Source organism: Lepidochelys kempii, chromosome 1 (assembly GCF_965140265.1).
Source record: "Lepidochelys kempii isolate rLepKem1 chromosome 1, rLepKem1.hap2, whole genome shotgun sequence".
NCBI classification, from domain to species: domain Eukaryota; kingdom Metazoa; phylum Chordata; order Testudines; family Cheloniidae; genus Lepidochelys; species Lepidochelys kempii.
Genome location: NC_133256.1, coordinates 258,557,741 through 258,582,963, shown reverse-complemented (window position 1 = coordinate 258,582,963; position 25,223 = coordinate 258,557,741). Strand labels below are relative to the sequence as shown.

The 25,223-nt window shown below is 45.4% G+C and overlaps 1 protein-coding gene across 1 annotated transcript in view; it reads right to left on the bottom strand.

The window, feature by feature from the left end:
• Nucleotides 1-16,166: 16,166 nt before the first annotated feature.
• GRAP2 (GRB2 related adaptor protein 2) overlaps nucleotides 16,167-25,223 on the bottom strand; it is a 44,475-nt gene continuing 35,418 nt past the window's right edge. Inside the window, exons 5-9 of the mRNA XM_073327016.1 lie at nucleotides 23,133-23,252; nucleotides 21,727-21,895; nucleotides 19,597-19,728; nucleotides 17,926-18,045; nucleotides 16,167-17,495 (exon numbers count right to left, since the gene is read on the bottom strand). Of these exons, the coding sequence (XP_073183117.1) occupies nucleotides 17,316-17,495; nucleotides 17,926-18,045; nucleotides 19,597-19,728; nucleotides 21,727-21,895; nucleotides 23,133-23,252 (721 nt within the window). The 3' untranslated portion in view covers nucleotides 16,167-17,315. The remainder of the gene's footprint in view (nucleotides 17,496-17,925; nucleotides 18,046-19,596; nucleotides 19,729-21,726; nucleotides 21,896-23,132; nucleotides 23,253-25,223) is intronic.

The following is a 25,223-nucleotide window of genomic DNA, read 5'->3' as shown; positions in this document are numbered from 1 at the left end:
CATCCGATGAAGTGAGCTGTAGCTCACGAAAGCTTATGCTGAAATAAATTTGTTAGTCTCTAAGGTGCCACAAGTCCTCCTTTTCTTTTTGCGAATACAGACTAACATGGCTGCTACTCTGAAACCTTTAATAACTATGGTGATGTAGGCACCTGCTCACTTACTGGGAACTGACCTGACAATCTCTCCATTCCCCAAACTCAGCCTAGGGTGCTGCTGACAGATGGTAATAACTTGAAGAGCTGGGCTACCTAGAGAGAAAATTTCCATGCTGCATCCCTAATCCCTTGAGTCATTCAGTTTTCTTCTAAAAATTTACTTAATCTCTCCCCAAAGTTTCAGCTTGGACACAGATCATCGTTGCTTTGGCAGGAAAGAAACTAAATATTTAGAAAAAAAGAGAAGGCAGCAACTGAGAATTATATAGCTAGAGCCAGCCACCCAAAGTTTTATAACAAGACCTTGTGACATAAATTGCTACAAGGAAAAACCACTGGGAAATGTATCTAAGAATATATCATGACATAGGCTATTTAGGGACTGAAATTACACAGGAGGGACTGGCAAGGGAGATGTGTGCTATAGGCAAATACAGTTACAATTAATACTAAATATAAGGTGTCATATCTTTATTGAATACATAACCTGCATTACACTGCAGAAAAGTGAAGCAATTAAGGCTGACTAACAAGACTATATGTGGGAGGTGTTTGAAGGAGATTTAAAGCAATATAATGGGAATTGGGGGAGGATTTCATTTAGAGGCAATGTGTCTTGTAAGGTTAGCTTATTGACCTGGGGAAAAAAACATTTTGGAACCAGACCAGGAATATAAACTAGAGCTAAACCCTTGCTTGTCTGGGAGGAGCTTCCCAAATGTAGGGCAATAGTAAATAGGCCCTGCCTACCATGAGTTGCTTCATGCACATGTAGCTAAGTAGCAAACCACTCAGTTCTCCCAAGAAGAATTCAGGGGGCAGTTCTTTAGCTCTGCTTGGATTTGCAGTCTTTTTAGCCCAATTAAAAAATGAGGTTTCTCTCTCCGTCCTCCTGAGCTCTCAGTAGGGATAGAGAGGAGAACCTTAGCTGAGATAGTGGGAAGGTAAGTGCATCATTTAGAATTGAGGCTGAAATGCTGTTGCTCATCCTGTGGTTAAACAGGAACACAATTAGAGAGCAAATAGTTGCAAGAGTCCCCAGGAGAGAACAAGGCTGAAGCAGGGTCTCCTGCTCATTTGTTTGGCTGCTCCCATGTCTGCAGTAGAAGAATGGATCTGTCCTGAGGCATTGGATAAGGATTTAGGAGTTGTCGTCAATTCCCAGCTCTGCCACTGACATCCTGGGTGACCTTGGGCAAGCCACTTAGGCCCAGATTTTTTAAAAGATAGATATTTAGGCATTGCTGTGCTCAGTGTTGAAACTAACTAATTTATGAGTCTAAAGCTTTTCTAGAAGCCAAAATCTCATTGACAGTTTATGGGATAATCATTTTTAAATGGATATTTAGGCTCCTAGATCCATTAGACATTGCTGCACTGAAAATCTGGGCCCCAACCTCTTTGTACCTCAGTTCCCCACCTGTAAAATCAGAATGTTTTCCTGCTTCACTCGCTGATGAGAGGATGAATGTAAAAACATTTGGAAGATGCTCAGACACTACAGGGATTGGGATATTGAGACAGAGAAGCAGGTGGATCACAAGTCCTTTGCAGGAACTAAGACAGAGCAAACCAAGGTCTGCACTCTTTCCCTTAGCTTCCATGCAGGGAAAGAGAATATAGAAGTGGGGTCCTATTGCTAATACTTTTCTCCAGGGCTTTATATATCCCCTGAAAATAATAGTAGAGAATAGGGAGTCAAACTTCTGAATGAGAGCCTTAATTGTAAAAAATATTTTAAATGTAACAAAGTGCACTAGGTTCTCTACAAATTAAGGACAATCCCTCCCTGAAGTGGGTGGGTCTAAATGGAGACAAGAGAAAGCCAAAACCAGTGGGTGGGTAGGGGAAGAGAGGACTGTTATGTAATTACTTGTATACATGTTATTTGATGGGATATGTATAGAGTGATTGACTGTTGAAGAAACTCAATCTTTAGGAGATATTTGATTGTAGAGAGGATAGACTCTTGGGCAATAGGAGTTGTGGAGGCATTCCATGCCTAGGACGTGGCATGAGGCGGAGATGGGAGTGGGAAGAGGGGATGAATGGGGCACCAATCATGGAATAGAAGGGGCTGCGCTGATTCACTAAGAGTAAGTTGAAGGTATAAGCCTGGGTGGAGTTATGTAGGACCCCCAAGGCAAGGACCAGAAGTCCAATGTTTATGTGATAGATAAGGGGTGGTAGTCTAGTGGAGGTATTCTAAGAGAGACATCAGACTGATAAGTGAGGGAGATCATTTTAGCAACCACGTATAATGAATGGACTGAAGGGGGAGCAACAGGGATGCCAGAGTGGACAAGGCTTCAGAAATCAAGACAGGAGATCATCAGGGCACATGTGGAAGTTGGTTTTCAGGATAGAGGGGAAATGTCAGAGCCTCAAAATGTTGGAGGAAGAAATAAGAATATGACATGGCCTGGATGTGTGGGGAGAAGGAGTCAAAAGTGAGCTTTAGATTACAACCCTATACAACAGACTGGAGGGTGTTGATATCAAGAACAGATGTAGGGATGTTTTCTAAGGAAAGAAAAAAAGACCCATTCAAGAGGCGATATTGGAGGGAGGCTGAAATACAGGCTTGGCTAGAGACCAAGTGGATGGAGAGGTAGATTTGTGAGTCATCAGCGTAAAACCTGTTTATCTGTTATCTTTATGAGGCAGGGAGGCTGTATTTTAGCTTTGTGAGGCATATCAGGTTCAATGGGCCAGCGTCAAGAGACTTTGCCCATGATATACATGTTGTTTAGTTTGAAAGTGAAAATGCCAAAGAGGAATTCTGAAAGACCAGAAATCAGCTGGCCAACTTGTATGAGGACAATCACCATATCTAAAGCACTGCTCACACTTGCATGGCTTTCCTGTGCTAAGACTGAATGGAGTTGGTGCAGGTCACGCCTGAGTAATAAACAGACAGAAAAGGCAGCAACAGTTTTAAAGTCTTTCTGTAAGCCTATTTCAGAAACTCCACAACCATGGGATAGGGCCTTAAGGGATACCACTAATACTGTTTATTAATTTAGATGGTTGTGCCTTTTATGAGAGTCAAGCTGCATCACAGGAATACAATGCTCTAGGATCAAGTTCACTCGGCTATCACTTAAGGCAGCCATATGTGCATAGAAATACAGCAGCTGTTTAACAGTACACAGCAACAGTAGATAGGTTACAGGATAAAATTCCCTTGCAGTTTCTACTGGGGAAAGTTAAGTAAATAAAACGTCATTAGAATTTGGAGAAGACATCATGGCTAGCACAGTGGGATCTCAGTGGCCAGAACATCTTATGCCCATGGTATGGTTTCATACACACAAAGCAAAACTCTGACCTAACCCAACCCAACCCTGCTTAGCATCCAAGATCTCATAAGACCATAAAACCCTAAGGTGGGTTATGGCTTATGACAGTTTATGCCCAGATTAGCACTGGTAGGAAGATCTGGTTGTGAACTCTTTGAAAACCAAAATCCCTTTGGACTTTTGGGCTGATAGACTCGAGAGACTTTGGGAGTATCCTGTTCATCCAGTGATTGTTTGTGCAGAAATTTTCTTTGCATGTGAACTAATACCGATTTGGTGCTTGTCTTTTTAAAGAAAGTGATATGTCTTAAAAAGTGACCAAGCCTTTCAGCTGGTGGAGTTAAAATGTGCATCAAATTAAGGGATTGAATCAAATTGTGCCAAACTCAATGGTATCTGAGCATCTTAGCTGTGACCATTAACACTGACAAACTGGTCCAACAAGAAGAATTTTTCCCAGGGAGAGTTTCTTGTTCATGGTTTAATCCTTCAGACAGCTTATTTCTCATGATTTTCATTTTTGGGGCTGGTGACAGATACCAAACTGATAGCTTGTGGAGACTGCCCATCCACACAGAACAGGTACAGTAGCCATTAAACACATACTCAGGATCTGTAGCAGGAACTTACCCAGTCAGACTTCAGGCCATCCATTGCCTCAGTTTCCCCTCTGACCTGGGGAACCATCAGCTACTTGTAGTATTACTGAGTTGCAGAGGTGACTTAGCCCTCTACCAAAGGCTCGAGAGTCCACTTCTCCAGGAGTTAATCAAAGTCTTAATCACAAAAAACAACTGTCCTACCCTAGACTCTTGGCAGGTATAGCCCCTTCCTCTCAGGGCTTGTCTTGTCCCACAAGAGTCTGTAGCCCTTCTCCTGGGTTCAGCTTCCAACCATCCTGGGCTCCAATCAGCATTATCTTTCCCCTATTGACAGGGATGGCTGCACCACCTCACAAGGTAATAGCATGAGGGAACCCACCACCTTCTGTGTGTTCCTAACCCTGGGATTCTCAACAATTGGGCTATCTGCCCTATAACCCAATTTGCCTGGTCTTCCCTTCTCAGGGCCTCTTCTTATGTATACAGCTTGATCACCTCACTTACTCCTTTCTATCAATTCTCCTACCCTTCCTAATATCTTTCTCCAGAATGTCCACCACCTTTCCTTTTATCTCCCCGCTAGGCCTGGTTTAATCGCATGTGTCAAGGTTCCTCCCCTCCTCTGAACTCTAGGGTACAGATGTGGGGACCTGCATGGAAACCTCCTAAGCTTACTTTTACCAGCTTAGGTTAAAATTTCTCCAAGGTACAAATTAATTTTATCTTTTGTCCTTGGAATAACCACTGCCACTACCAAACTCTAACTGGGTTTACTGGGATTGGACATGTCTTTCCCCCCAAAATCCTCCCAACCCTTGCACCCCACTTCCTGGGAAAGGTTTGGTAAAAATCCTCACCAATTTGCATAGGTGACCACAGACCCAAACCCTTGGATCTGAGAACAATGAAAAAGCATTCAGTTTTCTTACAAGAAGACTTTTAATAGAAATAGAAGTAAAGGAATCACCCCTGTAAAATCAGGATGGTAGGTACCTTACAGGGTAATTAGATTCAAAACATAGAGAATCCCTCTAGGCAAAACCTTAAGGTTACAAAAAAGACACACAAACAGAAATAGTCATTCTATTCAGCACAATTCTTTTCTCAGCCATTTAAAGAAATCATAATCTAACGCATACCTAGCTAGATTACTTACTAAAAGTTCTAAAACTCCATTCCTGTTCTATCCCCAGCAAAGCAGCATATAGACAGACATACAGACCCTTTGTTTCTCTCCCTCCTCCCAGCTTTTGAAAGTATCTTGTCTCCTCATTGGTCATTTTGGTCAGGTGCCAGCAAGGTTACCTTTAGCTTCTTAACCCTTTACAGGTGAGAGGATTTTTCCTCTGGCCAGGAGGGATTTTAAAGGGGTTTACCCTTCCCCTTATATTTATGACAGCATGCTACTCCTTGTCATGTTACTCCCCCTCATTTCCTTCTCCTGGGGAGGTAGCTACACCTGGTGAGGCTGAGCACCCAACACTCTTAAAGGGCTAGCTTACCCTATGACAGGCCCCACCACTCCTCCGTAATACCTTTTCTCTGACCATTCAGGGTCATTTATGGGGTGAGGAGAGAATTCAGTCTTCATGGCTTGATGGCCACTCTGTTGAGGCTGCCAACAAGAGGGCCAGTTAGTGCAGAATGATATGGTGGTTTTTATGACGTGGGCTCCTGTCTCTTTAGCAATTGCACTCAGTCTTCACAACTCATTTAGCACAAACAACTGAACAAGCCATCAGTGGGGTCTGGGAAGGATCAGAACTAGTGACCTAACACTTTACACTTCAGTAGCACCTTACCTCAAAGGAACTCACAGCATTTCATGAATGTTAATCGCACAGTAGCCCTGCTAAGGCATACACAGGGATCCTTTCACCCAGTAATGCAATGCAAGTACCTCTAGAATGGAAGGCACCAGCTTTTTAAATACTGTACATCAACACTAAACAACAAATCAGGACAGGAAATGGATGGGCTCTAGCAACGGGCTCTCAGAGCACAGAACCGTTTCTGGACTGATATGGTGACACAGTGGATATAATGTAGTCGTAGCCCTGTTGGTTCCAGGATAAGAGAGAGACAAGGTGGGTGAGGTAATAGCTTTTATTGGACCAACTTCTGTTGGTGAGAACTGAAAGCTTGTCTCTCCCACCAACAGATGTTGGTCCAATAAAAGATGGTGACAATGTCACCAGGCTACTCCAGTGTAGCAGTGCTGGGGTTTGATTCAACTGACTGGAATAGGGCTCCTTTGTGTGGGTTTGTTTATTTGCCCAGCTCCAGATAAATGTTCGTAGACATTACCCTGGTGAATAAGTTGGACACAGCTGATTCCCTGCCGCTCTCACCTCACCTCAGGTGATACCTGATCTGCCCTTCCCTATTCATCTCCATTTACTTCTGCTTCAAAGGTAAGTAAATGGTGCACCTGAGAGGACCTTTAGAATTTTAATCTTCCTTTATTACTTTAGGCGCATGCAAAGCTATACAATAGCTGTGCCAGATAAAGAACAGCTCTCTGCCCCAAAGAACTACCCCGATGTGAATGAGCAAGCACCTTACAAAACAATTCAGAACAAAGAATAGTATGCTTAGAATGTTTCACAGACTAGTCAGGGGACGCCTAGGGACGGCATGCTGAGTGAAGTGCCCCCCCAGATTGGCCTGCTAGGGGCAAGGAGGGAGAGGGGCTCTGAGGAGAGAAGATAAGAGGAGTGACACTGAGGTGAAGAGACTGTGTTGGAGTGGGAGGGTTGGAGCAAATAGCTAAGCACAAAGAAGAGAAAGTCCAGTCAAAACTGTAGAAAGTTCCCTGAATGTCTAGAGGCTCCGGCTTTGGCTGCTTCTATCCCTACCAGCTGGAGTCTCAAGTTTTGTTTCTTTTCTTCTCCCCCCCCCCCTTTGTCCTTTTCCATTGTAGTTTTTATGTTTGTTCTTTTAAAACTAGTAATCCTTATCCTATATTCTTTTCATTCCATTACCCTAGGATTCTTTTCTCGTTTTCACTCTCTTTCCTTTCTCTTCAGCTAGGAATATTTGAAAGTCAGAAGATGGAAAGGTTAAAAATTCAATGTTCACCTTCTTTCCTCTCCCACTACAAACTCAATCCCTCTCCCTGCCCGCCATGCTATACACACACACACAACTGCAGAAACACAGCCACCCCCATACTGCACGTCAAACCCTAAAATCAAAACAAATACAACCTCCCCCTCAACAATATTAAATAGTTACCTTGTCTCTCTGATATTAAATAATGACAGCCCTAACGTAGTGCATTTCTTCTTCAAACCCCCTTGCAAATGTTTATTAATTTGTCCTCACAATATCCTTGCAAGGTAGGAAATTAAGTATTATTATCCCCAGTCTACAGATGGGGAACTCATACACAGAAGTTATGTCACTCCTGACAAATACACGCCTACAAATCTAAACAAGAACTCTATCTCCAGTACACCTCCCCCGACCTACATGAACACATACACACATACCAACCTGTGTTGAAAACAATGTAAAATGAAGACATGGATAATTAACTTGGTCTAGGATGTAAGGTCCGGATCCTTAGGTAGTTATGCACTTGTGCCTATATACTTTGGGTGAGATAATCCCTTACGCAGAAAACACCCACATAGGAGACAGTAAGCTCCATTCTTCCCCCACAGTTTCCACCTCAGAATATGTAAATCAGCCCCCTAAATCCGAGAATCTCCTGAGATCTGTGCAGATTTTTCAGGAGACCCACAGAGGCTTTGTGCAGCCACAAAGCTTCCTGGCCTTCCTAAGTCACCGAGGCAACAAAGTTCTCAAATGAGTCATCCTCTCATGGGCTCCACCCCACCCCAGCTACTGTCCCTGAACAAACCACTTCTTCTCTCAGGGTGGGTAGCATAATGCTAACTAGGTCAGCATTGTATTATTACTGTCTGGAGTTCTTGGGGGTTTCCGGGAGTGGGGGATGCTGCTGCGCGGTATCAGCTCTCCAAGTTCAGTATGCTTTATTTTTTTCATACAAAGTATAGATTGATGTCAGGGCCATGTTAGAGAATTCTGCCAAACCTGCAGCCTTAGGGTCTCCAGGTCATCCCACCACAGACATTAATTATTATTAATCATTTCTATTTTGGTGGTACCCAAAGGTTCCAGTCAAGGTGGTGTACAAATGCAAATGAAAGGACAATCTCTACCCCACAATCTAACAAACACAAAAACAGATAAAGCAGGGGTGGGCAAACTACAGCCCACGGGACAGATCCAGCCTGTCAGCCATTTTAAGCTGGCCCTCAAGCTCCTGTTAGGGAGTGGGGTCTGGGGCTTGCCCCGCTCTGGTGCTCCAGCTGGGGAGCAGGGTCGGGGGCTGCTCCACCCGGCTCCTGGCAGCTGCGGCATGGCCCCGCTCCGGTGCACCAATGGGAGCTGCAGGGGTGGTGCCTGCAGACAGGGCAGCATGAAGAGCTGCTTGGCTGCGCCTCCAGGTAGGAGCTGGAGAAGGGACATGCTGCTGCTTCCAGAAGCTGCTTGAGGTAAGCGCTGTCTGGAGCCTGCACCCCTGAGCCTCTCCCCTGTCCCAGCTCTGATCCCCCTCCTGCCCTCCGAACTCCTCGATCCCAGCCCGGAGCACCCTCCTGCACCCCAAACCCCTCAGCCCCACCCCAGAGCCCACACCCCCTAGCCAGAGCCTGCATCCCTTCCTGCACCCCATCCCCCTACCCCAGCCCTGATCCCCCTCTCACACCTTGAACTCTTAATTTCTGGCACCACTCCAGAGCCCACACCCCCAACCAGAGCCCTCACCCCAATCCTAATTTTCTGAGCATTCATCACCCGCCATACAATTTGTATTCCTAGATGTGGCCCTCAGGCCAAAAAGTTTGTCCACCCCTGAGATAAAGAGTTGGGCCCAGGGATATAACAGAACCATCAGTGAACATGGAGCTGATTGGCACAGATTTGTTAGTTTCATCTGTGATTAATTAGGGAGAAAGAGGGGAGGCAAGAGGAGGTAGAGTAAGAGAGCAGGGAAAGAAAGAGGGATAGTCACGCCCAGCCAGGGTCATCTGAAAGGGCTTTACAGATTTCGCAGCAAGGGTATTTTGGTTGTGAAGGAGGACAGGGTAGTGGGTTTATATATTTTTTTGAGTGGGGAGGGGGAAGGAGTTTAAACTTGGCAACAGTTAGGCTGCTGGTGCACAGGTACTGCTGCTTGTCACGCTGACCAATATTGTCTCATCATTTCCTTGTGCTCCCCCAGCTGTCGTTTCTTGTCTTATACTTTGCTTGTAAGTTTTTTGGGGCAGGACTGTCCTCTACTGCCCTTTCTGGGACCAGGTGTTGTAGGACTGGGAGGCCTCCAGCAGGGGGCCTCTGGGCTTAATACACCCCATCACAAGGTCCCTTCCAGGACTACATTTCTATGATTCTATGACAAGGGCTCCTAGGCGCTACGATAATACAAATAATAAATGATAATTGTAAAAGAAAGCACAAAGGTGTTTGAGGGAGAAGCTAACCGGTTGGTGGTCACGCCTAGGTAGTTGCAGATGAAAGTCAACATTGTGCTAAGTTACTAGAGGTATGAGGTAGGTCAGGCTATGTTGTGAAGGGCCTTAAAGCCCTTTTGTTTCATACAGTGGTGAAGGGGGAGCCAGGGGAGGGACTCAGAGAGGGGGCTGATGTGGTCACAGTGATGATCCAGCGAGGCCTTGTCTACGCCAGGAAAACGCATCATACTGGAAAATATGTTCACACACACGTTTTAACTAACATGGTGTTCAATACAGTTTTGCCCTTACTGTGGACAAAGTCAGTTATGTTAAAAATGTGCCATAGTTAATTAATCATGGTTAACATTTTTAAACATGGCTGATCCCTGTCTACACTAGGTGCTAAGGTGTGTTGACCATCGTATTATTTAAAATACGTGAGTTAACGTTTTCTAATATGCTGCATTTTTCTAGTGCAGCCATGGTGGAAAAAGATTGATCTTGAGGGAGCAAAGATGCAGACGTCAAGGCTACTGAGGAGGCGGGAACAATAGTCCAGGCACGAGATGATGAGGGCCTAGATGAGAGTTTTGGTGGCCTGGATAGTTTTGCCTGAGTAATGACAGAGTAAAACACTCAGGATATGGCCCTTTTCAACACACATGCATAAGGCTCTTTAAATAAAGTGTGTCATTGTCATTTCAAATAAGAGGAGTAAAGCACTACACATCCCCTTGGCCTCTTTACCTGAAGATCTGATCAAACTAGATGACGCCTTTATGGAACAATAGGCCAGATTCTCAGATGGTGTAAATCAGCATAGTGCCACGGACTTAACTGGAGCGACACCCATTTACACCAGCTGAAGATCTGGCTCAACGTCCCTTCAGGAACAATGCCCACATGTTTCAAACCTGGTTGTGCCTATAGCTGGGCAGGTAAATTCACAGTTAGGCACCTACTTAAAAGGGGGCCTGGTTTGAGATAGCTTCATCTAGAGCTGTGGGAGCTCAGCACTTCAGAAAACTAGGCCACTTACCTTTCAATGCATTCCTCTAAGGGCAAACGCCAGCATGAGTATTTTGTGTTGATGAGGGATATTTAATATCGCACTAATAGGGCTGCAATTTGCAGATAGTTTCAAAAGTTTTTAAGGTCAGCAGGGACTATTATGCACATCTCAGCTGCCCTCTCGCAGAACAAAGGCTGTAGTTGAACTTCACCCGGTGTGGTTGAACTAGAGCACACCTTCCAGAAAGGCATCCAGCCTGGCTTTAATAATCCTAGCAGTGCAGAATCCACCACATTTCTTGGTAAGTTGTTCCAATGGTTATTTTCCCTCGCTGATAAAAAAAAAAAAAAAAGTGTGCCTTATTGCTCGTGTAGCTTCAACTTGGACAGCCCATGGCTGGGTCTTGATGGTGCTGTAACTGGAATCTTTTTTTATTCTGTCCGAAACTCAGAGAGAGGGGTGTGGTCCGCGCGAGTGTCCATCTTCTGCTTTATAAGTATTTCTGAAACGACTTCACCCTCTGAAAATTGTGCATGTTCAAATGAGAGGCTCTAGCTGTAATTTTGGTCAGCTGATGTTAAAGATTTTAATGGGTTAGCACTGGTGGGCTCCCAGACCTCATTGACACAAATGATAGCTGCGCCCAGCTCAAAAGGAGCCACATCAACAGCAAGAGTTACTAATTTAGCTGGGTCACAGGACATCAAGAAATCTCTGGCTATTAATTAATTCTTCTGAAAACTTTTGGGCATGTTGAATTTACCTCCTAGGTAACATTCTTTGATAATAGCTTCTTCAGGAGATTTACCAGTGTGAACATGCTAGGAATAGTTCTTTTCCCTGGAGTAAATTACAGTACAAGAAATGACTGTAGCTCTTTCATATTTGTGTTTTACTGGACAAGTTCTCACCACAGCTTCCACTGCCGAGATGTTGGGTGGATCCTTTGTTTCAGCATTCACAACAAATTCAATATGGTCAGTGAAGACTTTTATTAAGCAAAATCCTTGGACTTCTCAAATTATTCCTTAAGCATCCAAATGTTTTGAGCCATCCCTCAAATTCTGGTCGTGTTCTTCATTTGTCCTAGTCATTGTTACGTCATTGACATCGTGTTGCACTAGTCGCCTTTGTTCATCAATGACAGGAAAACAGCTGGCACCAAAATGGCACCCTATGGTATACTGATATAAACAAGTGCAAAGTGGGTGTAAGAAGCAACCAGCAGCAGCACTTGATAGCCACTTTACACTAATGAAAATGACTGCACACGGTTTACACAGCAATGGAGAATTTGGCCTCAGGAGCCTATGCCAAAGTTATTTTATTTGTGTTTTTATGTAGTTTTCACGTACAAAATTGTTGAATTATGTTCTGCTTCTAATTCAACATTGCATAGCCTAATCAGTACTGCAATGTCTAAAAACATTAGCTCATGCTAAGGTTCATTTCCCATTCCATTACCATGGACTAGTTCTCACCATTTATAATTACTTGTAAATATTGGAGCAATGACAGTGTAGGCACTTTACAAGCAGAGAGGGTGGCATGATCCCTACTCCAAAGAGCTTGCCTGACTCAGACAACATTCACTACAGTATAGACATGGAAGATATATACCAGCTGGACGACCTTTAGAGCAATCAGGCATGTGTCTATTTTTTTGTAGTCGTATTTGTCTTTGGCTTGTTCACTGAAAATCTTCTTAGAAGTGCTTCTTAAATAGGGCTTTGTACTTCAGTTATGAGTTCAGGATGTTCTTACTATTTGACATGTTTCAAATGTACAGCTAACTCATGTGTTCTGAACTACTTTCTTCACAGAGCTGTCCTCACTTTCATTTGCAGGGTCAAATTCACAGTGGCCACGTCTTCATAGACTGTGGTGGAGTTGCACCTGCTTATGCCAGTGATGAGTTTGACTGTAGTCTCTAATTGTTAGATATTTTGATATCTTTTATTTTTGCTTTTAAGTTACTTTATTTGTTTTTTGCATACTTTTTTTTTTGGTTTCTCCTTTTCTGGGACATCCCCTTTATTACTTGGGCTGTTCTTCCGTTTGCATTTCCAGCCAATGTCCTTAGCCTTCTGCCATTTGTGAAATTTTCCATTTTCATACGAGCACACGCTACGTCAGCTGAGTGGCTTTTGTTTGCACAATGAAAGCTTTGAATCGCTCTTCTGCACAGAGGTCAGGGCACATTTTTTACCCATTTGTCTGTTTCTCTTCAGGCCCATAGCTGATAACCAAGTCCACAACCTTTTCCTCCTGCCAGTTCTCCTTCTGCAAGTGACTTCTTTCATGCTTCATGCAAATTAACCCCCTTCACAATCCACGCAGGAGTAGCGTCTCAGACCCTGTCTGAGCCTGAACTTCTATGCTGCAATTAAACAGCCCCATACCCTCCGAGTACATTTCCCAGACCTGAAGAAGAGCTCTGTGCAAGCTCAAAAGCTTGTCTCTCTCCCCACCAGAAGTTGGTCCAATAAAAGATATTACCTCACCCCACCTTGTCTCTCTAATACCTTGGGACCAACACGGCTACACCACCACTGGATATTGGGGGGAAAAACGGGAGATCTGGTCACTTAAGCCCAGGGTACACCTGTCAGAGGCTAGTCTTAGGAAGAGTTGGTCCTGGCATTCTGCACAGGTGTCCCTAGGGGCAATGGCAAGCACAATCTCCCTGTCTGCCCTTTCTCTAGCAGCTGCCAGAATGTAACCCTCTATAGTCTGTTGTTTCTAATGCATGATATTGTGAGTGCATCTGCTATGTGTGTGTACAGACACACGCACGCACACAGTCTCTGTAACACAGAACACTGTATTCTGGTTTTTGTGTTAAAGCTTTTCATGTATTGTGTTTACTCCTTCTTATTAACCACTGAGACATTGTAAATAAAATATGGATTTTCACCATACTGAGGACAAAAAGTTAGCTCAGCAATCAAAGTGAACCCAGCTGAGCTATGCTTAATAACTTGCACTTCTGTTATCCCTCCAAATGCAGTCCAGTTTCTTCAATATCATTTGCTTAAAAAGTGGTCTTGCTTTTCCACGCACTCTCACTGCTTCTGTTCTTGTTTATAATCTGTTTTCTCCTATGCTGTCATTTTTGCCTGTGAAAAATACTAAACCAAATACTTAACTGGATTTTTCCCCCTCTTTCAGTTTCACAGTAGGATATCATCCAGACTGTATTCCTGGATTATTGGTTTATAAAATATTGACAAACACCAGGAATATGAGATTCTAAGACATGCATGTGCATAATCCCTTTGATTTCACTGCCTTGCATATTATTTCTTCAAACATCAATTTTAAAAAACATGTGGAGAGCTACCTCTAACTCAAGAAATCATCATTTGGCACTGGAGTGCTTCCAATGTACCGCCGAGTATTAATTAATTAGTTAATCTTTGTAAAGGGGCTTTAACTATGTAAAGCGCTATTTGAGTGCTAAGCACATGAGCCTCAACCTAATTTGTTTGCAACCACGTCTTCATTACCTACACAGTCTTTAGGAGGCTGAGCAATGGGGAAAAAAAATCTTCAGTTTAAATTTTAAAAAGAAATGTAAACACAACAATTAATTGAAAAATAATACAACACGGTGGGGATAAATCTGAAAGAACCATTTCATCCTCTTCAGGCAGTTCCAAATCTGAAATTGCTTCTCTACTTTTGTTGGTCTTTCATTTTTTTTCTTTCATCTTCCTCTGCCTTGTTCTTCTCTCTTTCTTGATCTTAAACCTTCCCTCTTCCAAATCTCCTCCTTGTCTTAAAAAGAACCTTGGGAAGCTGTGGAGTCACTTAGGGTTAGCGTCTGACACCCTTCCATTGAACAGGATACCTCGCTCCATGAGCAGTCCCATTGATTTTCAAGGGGACTGCTCAAAGAGAAAGGAGTACTCTGCATAGGGGTGTCAGAATCTAGCCCATATAGAACCACCGGGGCCAAAGCCAGCCCAGATATAGCACAAGGTCATTGAGGAAAACGGAAATGCAACCATTTGTACCACAGCTGAATTTCACTCAACAGGATTTAGCATGTCCTTCTGTTTCCTGCAGTGTTGTTGTAGCCGTATCTGTCCCAGGATATTAGAGACACAAGGTGGGTGACGTAGTATCTTTTACTGGATTAAAGCTTGTCTCTCTAATCAACAAAAGTTGGTCCAATAAAAGATATTACCTGACCCACCTTGTCCCGCTGTTTCCTAGAACTCATGGTTCTAAATCTGGGTAACCAAATTCAGGGGCATCATTTCAGTAGGGGAGGGGGCAACTTTAAGTGAGGGGTCAAGGGACTGCTTAGTTCCTTTGAAGCTCTTGATAAAATGTAAAAATCCATAATTAGACTGTTCTCTTCACAGAGGGGAGAGACCTCATTGTCCTTTTCCTGGAAAAGCTGACACAGAAGCAGAAGACATCAGCCCCCAATCCACTACTGGGCTGGAGCACTGCAGTGCAACACAGGGGGGCTGGGACCAGTCGTGCCCTATAATCTGCAAGGTGTGGGGGAAATGTTGGCTTTGTTTCTGGAGGTGACTGGGCTCCTCTCAGCCACTGTACTCTGAGCCAGCCCTCTCACCACGCCCACAACAGAGGAGTCCTGCCTACATCCATTAAACTGAGCACTTTCCCCTTGTCACATGATCTGACATGGATCTTCTGTCTCATGTCTGCTTTTTGATCCCCTAGCAACTAATACTTCTGGCCACAAATTTGCCAGTCACAGCTTCTGGCCCCAAGTTCTGGGGCCCGTCAGTGACAATGGAGTGTGACAGTGGATGAGGTTGGAGCAGAGCTGCAGTCAGACAGGTGGGTCCCTGCGGCTGGGCTGCGTAGGTTGGGGAGTGAAGGCTGCAGGCTGCCCACGGGGCTCCAAACACCAAAGGTTTCAGAGAGCACAGCCGGTCTCTGGATCTGGTGTCTGAGTTGTTCACAAGGTAACTGCTCACACATTTCAACTCTCCCTCCTCCATCTCCCCACCCAACCTAATGATGCCCCTGGCCAAATTTCTGTTAAGCTCTCAATACTTATTCCTGCCTCTGTAAGCAAGGTTCTTCTTTCTATTTAGATTTTTTAAACTGTACTTCATTTGTTGCCAGTCAGGTCTTGTTCCAGTTCCCTCAAGAATTCCAGAAAAGCTCCTTTTACTGCTCAAGATCAGCAAATGTCACACATCTTGTGAAAATGGTATTTATGCCCTGTCATTGGATGGCATTCAGCCTGGCTCCCCTTTTCTTTTTTCCCCATTGGTTTTATCCTTTATCAAGTCCATTTTTACTGATGAGTCTCATTTGTGTTTTCTTTCTTGCCAAATAAACTGAAATCAGCACTTCCTTGCTGAATCCTGAGGTCTTAAACATTGTAGGGAACTATTTTAGTCAGGCAGCTTGCTAAATTTCAACTTGCATGAGTAGCAATTACCCAGTGCTCTCACTCAAGATTTTGATCATTTTAAATGTGTATTTACAATTAATTTATATCACAATTGGTGATTTGTACACCTCTCTCCTTTTTTAAAATCTCAGACTTGTTTCCAATGTGTTGGGCATTTACCTTATTTAGTTCAAAGGAAACAGGTATAGAGAGGAGACTGTTCTTGGTTGCAACTTTATTTACTGTATTCCTACAAGTAGAGTAGTAGCCCTGCCTGGAATCTGGCATCAAAATAGTGATAGCTAGAGATTGCTTCTGGCACTATAGTAATATTCATAACAAGAGACCAGAGATGGATACTCAGGAGAGGTGAAAAAGAAGCTTGGCATGGGGAAGCTGGAGGCCATGAGAGGGGTGGGTGAGAAATCAAGGATGTAAAATTGGGACAATTTCTAAAGGCAGCACAGTGCTACACAATCATCTATGGTTGTCTTCTGCCCACCTCGCAATGATCAAATACCTTTGCAGGAGAGTGTGTGTATGTATATTAGTGTGTGTGTGTTCACATAGACACAGAGGTGGATGATACATGTTACCAGCAACTCAAGGTTATAAAAACAGGGATTCCAGATTCCCAAAAATATAGAAGGAGGACTTTTAGGCAGCAACATACCACAAAAAAAATTCCAATTTAACAAAACTGTTGGTGACATCCACCATATTTCCAGCTGGTGACTATTGGTTTGGCTGAAAAGCCAGGCCCCCTTACAGGAATGTTTAATGGAAATTGCAGGATATCTTGGAAGGCAGCTTGGACAGTGGACACGAGTACATGTGGTATGGGTAGGAGTGCATGAGGGCAGGTCTATCAGAAGCTGCAAAGAACTTGGTTTCTCTCCCTCTCCACATATTGGTTCCACATTGGATTGCTCTATACAACAGTTTACAGGACCACATCCTTTCCTCTGCTAGATGGCATGTTGCAAGGTCCAAAAGGTGGTGCTCAGATGTTGGAGGAGGTGCAGCTGCCTACAAGCTGAAACTTGCTTTGCTTGAGGTGGGTTCCCATGTGACGTATCTAATTTAGCGAAGTCTGAGTTAGCAACATTTTGCCAAAATGATGGCCGTACCGGCAGGATCCAACAAGACCTCATGGACAATCCAGGATTCTTGCTCCCTCTAACACTGGCGTGTAAAAGGAGAGAAAAACTTCAGTGGTCCCTTTAATATTAACTAATCAGTGGATCAACTGCCAATAAATTATTATTGTAATAAAAACACTGTATGTTGTGGCTGCATGGAAGATGCTCTCTCTGCCCCCGACACGCCAGAGCAGCTCCATCCCAACCCATCTTGGAATGCTGCAGAATCACCGGGTCACTGGTGTAACATAGTTGGAAGGGAAGAGACCCAATTTGCCACGCAGGCGCCCTTTCCACCAACAGGGGTTAGAGTTGTCCAGGACTTCTACGAGGTCTCCACTGCGGAATCCTAGCTCATCACACTCCAATGCCTCAAAGTCATACAGGGCTTGGACCCATAGTGTTTGCTGAGGAGGAGGAGACAGGAGTAGTCAGACACAATTCTTATGACTCTCCCCCACAACACGAACCAAAAAGAGCAAGAAATGCAACACTGGGATATGAAACCATGATACCAGTATGGAATTCAATGGAAGAGCCATCAGGACCCCGAGAGATACCTGAGGGTTGGTTCAAGTTATCAGGAACCCCGAGTATCCCTCTCAATATATTCACTCCCCAAAGTAGAACTCAAGTGGCTGGGGCATAAAGGAATGGAGCACATGCCACGGAAACACCTCCTAAAGTGACAGGGATGTGCAACATCACATCAGGTATAATACATGGTTCCTCCTCCTGACCTCTCCCAGAGAACAGTAAACCTCCTAGTCTCTATGGTTGTTTCCTTGAGAGAAGGGATCAGGTAGAGGACAGGGGCATATAGTGCAAACCATCTACCTGTGATTGTTGAAATGATGATTCTGTTTGTCTCCGGTACATGGATGCTGCACTCCCTTCTCCATGGTCTCTGAGGCGATGAAGCCCATCCTTCCTGTCCAGGCTCCCACCACCTCTGTCCTAGAAAGTGAGGTGCAAGAGAAGAGCCATTATTATACTCAGATGTGCAACTGGAATGGGGGGAGGGTACCAGGGTTTCAGGATCCAGGCAGTGCATATGTCACCGAATGCCTCCAAGTAATTTCTTGTCTCCATTTATTAGGTCTTTGTTTCCCAGGTGTTCATTGGGCTGCAAGCAACACACCTAACAGGAAAGGACTCCTTAGTCTGTGCCCTTTGGATCAAGAATCTCAAGCTGGGTAGTTGGGTATAGCTTCCCAATTTCCTTTCTCAGTACCTAGCATTTCAAATGGCCCTTTGGTCATGCCTGCACCTTAGTCAGCCTAAAAGGTCAGTGTAACTGTATCCCACTTTGCATGTCAATTGTCCCTGACTGGAAGTGTCAGAGTGAGTCAAACTCAATCTGGCTTTAGAGACACAGGATTCTCTCTCTCTCTCTCTCTCTCTCTCTTTTTTTTTTTTTTGGGAGGGGGGGTATACTTTTCTTTTACAAGTATTTCTGCTCTGTATCAAATATGACTCAATGACAGATTTGTCACAAAGGGCCCAGGCTCCAATCTTGTGACAAGCTGTATTAGTCTACCAACAGTCACCTTCCTGTATAACGTTGCTCCTGAACGATGGGATATAGAACTGGCCATTTCCAGAGTGTCCTTGGCCCTCCCCTATTAGGACTCTCTTGCCCTACAAGGCTTGGTTTTGGAGCTCTTCCCTTAGCTGGACCAGTCTTCTCCTCAGACGAGGCCAATACTGTTGCAGCATCTCCTGCTACAGACAGGAGCCAGTCCCTTCTCCCCATAATAGCCATTTCCCACCCAAATCAATATGGAACAATTGTAGAGGCAGCACCATGCACTGTTCTTTCCTCCCATCCTCACGATATGAGCATTTTTTGCATGCACCATCACCATCTCTGCCAAGCCCCAGGACTGAAGGATCACACACCAGGAGTTCCCAGCAGAGAAAGAGAGAACCCAGGACTCACGTCTGGAACATGCTCAAAGAAACCAAACTCTCCCAATGGTAATCAACTGATTTCCCGTTCCCAACGTGCATCATAGTGCCGAATCTTAACACCACAACACAGCAAAAGAAATGGGCTGCACAGCTGGGCTTGTCCTACAGACTTCAGAGGCATTCCTAGATAGGTGTGTGGGCAAGTGTTGGTCTGTGCTCCCAATATGACTTTCAGTTTTGTCCCAAGCTGAACATTTTGCCATACTTGGCCATTCTTGCACGACTGGGTTTGCTGTTCCCAGCTCTCCAGTTAGAGTGTCACTTGCCTGTTGAGTTAGGATTTTTGCAGGTCCATCCCATAAACCCTGATATTTAGAGGACAAAATAGAAGTTCACATATTTATTTCTGTCCACCAGATGTCACCATGCTGACACCGTACATTGATGCTACATCGCAATGTGAAGAAACAGTCATGAAGCAGTCATGGCAATGCACTTAAACAATTAGGTAAACAGCCCAGCTCCTAGTGAGCAGAGACCAGCATGTTCTGCAGCCCAGGCTCATCCCAGCTAACCCCTCTTTCCCAGTGATACCTGTTGCTGCTGCTGCAGGGGTGGTGAGGGATCTGCATATCTCTTGGACATTAATGCTCGGATTTCTCCAGCTGCTCCACTCAGGCGGAGTCCTTCCTGCGTCCCCCTTTCCAGGCTCCCACCACGCCTCTCCTGGGGGAGGAGAGTGATAAACGTTGGGCCAGGTCTGCTTCCCACAATGCCCTTCCTGGTATTCTGGCAATCAGTAACCCGTCCCTTTCCCTCCCCAGATCTCTGTCTTCCCACTGCTCTCCCTAACCATAGAGCCTATGCAAAGGAGGACTCCTGTTCCTCTGTACAAATTGACAAATCTGGGACCCTGGATTTTGTCTCTTCACCACAGCCACTCCCCCTCAGAAGTGCAAGTGGGGATTTGGGGCTCTGAGCCCAAATCCATGAATGGGTTTGGAGCCTGCATTTGTCCCCTCACTACATATACAAGGTGAGTTGGGCCCCAATGTTCCCTCCAGTAAACAATCATATGTAGCTGTGGCCCCACAGAAAGAGAAGAGCATGTCTGGGGCCTATTTACCCACTGTAAATAAGTGTGGTTATGAGGCCTTGTGTTTGGTTAACTGCCCAGACCCAGACTTTCGAGGGCTCAGCACCCACAATGAAGCCAGATTTTCGGTAGAGCTCAGCATCCAACATGCACCTGAAGGGCTGAGCTCTTTTGAAAACTCTGGCCTCAGACTTAATTTATCTCTACACCTGGCTCTACTTATTAATTATTATCATCATTGCTGTAGTGCCTATGAGCCCTAGTTGTGGCCCAAGACCCCATGGTGATAGGCGCTGTCCAAACCCTCATCACCACAGCAAAGGAGTGGAGCATTGGCTGCAACCTCCCCTCCCCTATTCTTTCGTTTACCTGTCTACATCTTGGCAGAAATATCGTCCCGCTTCCTCCCTCTCCCTGCTCTGAGCCACCTTCAAAAGGTTGTTGTACAAATACAATATTTCCTGCCTTGTGCAGACTATCCTCTGCTGTCAGCTCTCTCTCCTATATGTGGCCTCCCTTACAGCTAGGTAAAGCGTTTTAAAAAAGCCGGATAAGTGGTCTAAAAGAAGTCAACAACACAGAACCCTTTATCAGATTGAAAAATGAACCCTGTCGCCCTTTTGGAGCTGAAAAGAATGTCCCACATGCAGCTGATAAAACTTTATTGCCACAATGAACACGTCATGTATTTTCTGGCTTGTCTCTAACCACACATCCTGGTAATTTAATACCAGAGTCCGTTTCCTGGTTAAGCAGTGCTTCAGTTACTGTAGTTACCATGTGCTTTCTCTCTCTCTCTCTCAGCATTGTGTGTGCAATGGCTGGCAGCCTGTGCTGCATCATTCCCCCATTTTCCTGGCATAGAACCAAATGGGCAGTTGATGGACAGGGATTTCCCTACTTCTACAAACATCTTTTGCTGCTTCTTCCTTGAACTCACAAACTGTGCTCACATCTCTGGAGTTCTGAGACAACTTTATGCCCCTTTTTTCCCACCCCTTCTACATCCTGTCCCCAGTTCCTCCACAATAGCCTGCTATGTTCTGTAACTAATAAGAGATAAGCAATTCCTCAATGCAGCCAAACTTTCAGCTATAACAGTGGCAGCACCCAGAGTTCATTCAAGGAGGGAAAGAAACCAAATTCAGTGTTTTCTCTCAATTCTGCCAATAAACTCAGTCTGCCCTGTGATCCCCTTCCTGTTCTATCCCAGAGCCCCTAAACCCATCAGTGTTCCTGCAGCTATTCTGTACCACCCCTTCCTAAAGTTAGACCTGGCTCCCCTTCTCCATGCCGATGCACCTCAATCCTGACCTGCAGCATGTCCTGCAGTTCCAGTCCTTGGGCCCCTACGCTGCTCTGGCAAAGCCTCTCAGTCCTGATTTGCAGCATTCCCTGCTGCAGTCTTCAGCTTGTCGTAAATGGAGACAGTGAATCACACTAAGTTACGTAATGAACTTATGATGCAATCAATCAAAAATAAAGGCTGGGAGGCCCTTCAGTCTAGAGACCTGACTGGGATTCCACTGAAGGTCTCCAGAGGCAACATTCTAGCACTAAATGGGATGCCATGGGGTGGCTTTCTCCTCTTGGGGTTTTCAGGGATGGTTTGAGAACCCTGGGTATACCTTCTCTTCTTGGCTCCCATCTCTCAGGAAGATCAGCTTCTGCCTGGAGATAGAGGAGGTCTTATAGTACTCCACCAATTTGTTTAGTGACTGGAATTTCTCTGTCCACAAGTAGTAGTTGCCCTTTGTATCCCTCATCACCCTGAAGTGCTGGACATCATCCTCATGCCTGTGATCAAGGGGAGAAATGAACATCAGATGATAACAATTTTACTTTCCTCTAATACCTTTAATCCAAAAGCCCTTTGCAGACTCTGGATCAAATTCGGACTTGTGGAAAGTGAAGTCAATGGCATTGCACCTGGATACACTGGATCTCAAAGTAACCCTGTATGAAAAGGAATCACTCACCAACCAGAAAAATGCAGCTGCCTTGAGGATGCATGGCCAAATGGTAGACTCAGTACAGGGCACTGGGGCTCAGACCTTTACTTTCAAAATAAGGGTCATGGGATCTTTTATGACCACAAATGGTTAGAAGCTTCATTCTGCATCTTATTTAAAAGAGGGTAAGGCAGCAGCCCGGTGCCCATTAACAAGTGGACCTGCATTGACTCTAAGCAAAGAGCGCCACCAGATTATAGCCTTACCTGAGGTATTTTTCCTCAGGTTAATCCCTAGACAAGATGGGGCGAAGGACTGAGATTTACTCCTTCATACTTGTTGCATAACGTCCACCAGCACCCAGTGGAACAATGGATTCCCGCTGAAGAACTGTCTGCAGTCCCAGTGCCATGCAGGGCCATGCTGGGTTCACGCAGGAGGGGGCAGTGTTGGGTTTGAAACAAAGGCTGAGAATGGCTGGACAAGAATATGTGGCTGAAAAGGGAAACAAGCATAGGGAGTAAGAGGCCCAGGGGGCTGGGACATGGAGTCTTTTTGATTTATTAGTCAATGTTCATACAGCATTTCAGAATTCAACGTGCTACATAAATGCTAAGGATGTTTATTATCATAATTGTTAAGCTGCTGGTTCCTGTGCAATTTGGTCACATGTGATTGAAAGTCATTCCCGTCTGGTGGCTGCTCAGTGGCCTATGTGAAATAAATTAATGGTGTAAGTCACCTCCCTAATGGATTTTAAACAGAATTCTTGGCCAGTAACTAAAGCCATCATGCAAAAAAACATACCTGAAAGGCACACGTTTCGCATGGTGGGAGATGGCCCACGGAATGTGCTCTGTTCTGCTTCCAAAGGAGCAGGACAGCTGAGGTTGTGATTTTGGGATGGGGTATTTGCTGTGTCACTTTAATGGAAAAAGAAACATTTGAGAAGCAGATGCCTCACTTGTTCCCATTGATTGGCACCACGCAAGCTTCCCAAGACACTGTCATCCTGTCAAGGGGAGGCTAGGGACAGCAGCATTAACCAGAAACAGCAGGAAGATACTGTAAGTAGCAGGTACCTGACGGAGATGGAGAAGTCACCAGGGGAGTTCTGGCTGGCTCGGATGATGAAAGAGCCAACTTCCTTGCTCATGAGTAAGTTCTCTGCCTCATGGCGGGATATCCCTTCATTAAACCAGCTGTCATGGGGAATAAATCACATACAAGTGAATAAGGAAATGGGTTAGGGAAAAAGAAGGGAAGAGGTGAGAGGAGGGTTGGGAATCAGCAGAGGTGGGAAAGGCACTAGAGGGTTCGGTAGGATTGTCTCCTGCTAACAGTCCATGTTCTCAAAGTATGGGGTATAGAAACAGAGATGGAGGAAATGGCCCTTTATGAAGACCACTTTCCTTCCCCCATCCCCTTTCCAGTGTCCAGCCTGAACAGCTTTCAAAATGTGGAGCTGCTGCTGCTCAGAAAAGGCCCAAAGTGGAAATGTTTCAGCCCAGCCATTGTATACTCTGTGTGGGTGAGAGGGAAAGGTTAGTGAAGATGTAATTCCTCTGTGAGAGGCATAATGAACAGGCTGATTCCACTGCTCCAAGTGTGCCAGGGAAAAGCTGCTAGTGTAACTCTCGGTGGCACAGGCACCTCAGTAAACCCTGTAGGAAGGAGAGAACATTGGCGCCAAAAATACAGGCCTGGGTTCGCTTGTTGAGCTAACAGAGCAAGTCCCCCAGCTCAGCCAGTAGGTGGAATTCACATAGAATGACACATATGCAGTATCACCAACTTTGGGGATTTTTTCCACCAGTGACATAATTTTGTCTGGGGCTGGAGGAGCTAGTCTAGCAATGACTTTGCGTGAATTTAAGCCCTCCAACTGGCTGCTTGCCCCACTTGCCTGCCTCCAGGTACTGAGCAAGCAATCAAAGCTACCACAGGAAGAGCCACCTCATCCCCCATAGCAATATGAAGCCATTCTCACAGGAGAGGAGGGGAGAAGAGGGAGCAGAAGCCCCCAGCAGTTCCAGATGGTGCCGATCCTTCCTCTTCTCAGCCCTCCTATAAGCAACTGGCACAGGATAGCGCTTCTGCTCCTCCCCCATCTCCCCTGCTATAGCCAGCCTGGTAACAATGGGAAAGGGCAGAGGGGCGCAACAACCCCGCAGCAGACCCCAGACCTGGGAGAAGGGGGTGAAGAACACCAGGAGGAGAAGAAGTGAGGCTGGGGGGCTGAACTGACAGGGTGTGGGTCTGGAGGGGCTGAACAGAGGGGATCTGAATTGATGGGCATGGAAGATAAACTGGTGGGGGCAGAATTGCTGGGCAGTGGATGGGCAGATATGGAAGTGAGAGCGCCTGCAGCAGGGGCCAAAATCACCTTATCTAATCCATTTGGGAGCATGGGCAACATTAATTGTCACACACACCTTGGGGATGGGCAGGGGGATCTGACTTGTGATTTTTCGCTTGAGACTGGCAATACTGCAGGTCTTCTAAATTCCATCCAACAGGGGGCAGTGGCGGACAGGCATTCCCAGGGAGAACAATCCCTCCAGTACCTACAGGCAGGGGCGGCTCAACCAATTTTGCTGCCCCAAGCAGTCGCCGCTGAATCGCTGCCGCCGAACTGCCACCGTGCCTGGAAGAGCAGCGGAGCTGCCGTCCAAAAGCCACCGCGGCGGGAAGAGCGGTGGAGCTGCTGCCGAATTGCCGCTGCGGGACATGGACTGCCGCCCCATTCTGAATGCCGCCCCAAGCACCAGCTTGCAAAGCTGGTGCCTGGAGCCGGCCCTGCCTACAGGAGCAGCTCTTCCAACATCTGCCCCAGGGTAATAATATAAAAATAATAATAATAATAATTAATAAAAAATCTTAGTTGGCAATATCCTTGGCAGTGTGGGGAAAAGCCCCCACCATCCTCTCTCCTGCACTGCTGCTGCAGCACTTTGGAAGAAGGAGGGGCCTGTAGCTTCAGGGAGGATTTCTGTGAATCTAAAGAGAAGGATTGTAAATCCGTTGCACAGTAATATTTAGCATGTGCATTTTGCTATGCATTAGATTCACGGAAATCCTTCCTCAAACTGCAGTCCTCTCCATCCTGCTCCTCTTGAACTTGCTGCAGCATTACAGTGGAGAGCAATGTGGGAAAGACCTCTCTCTTAGTG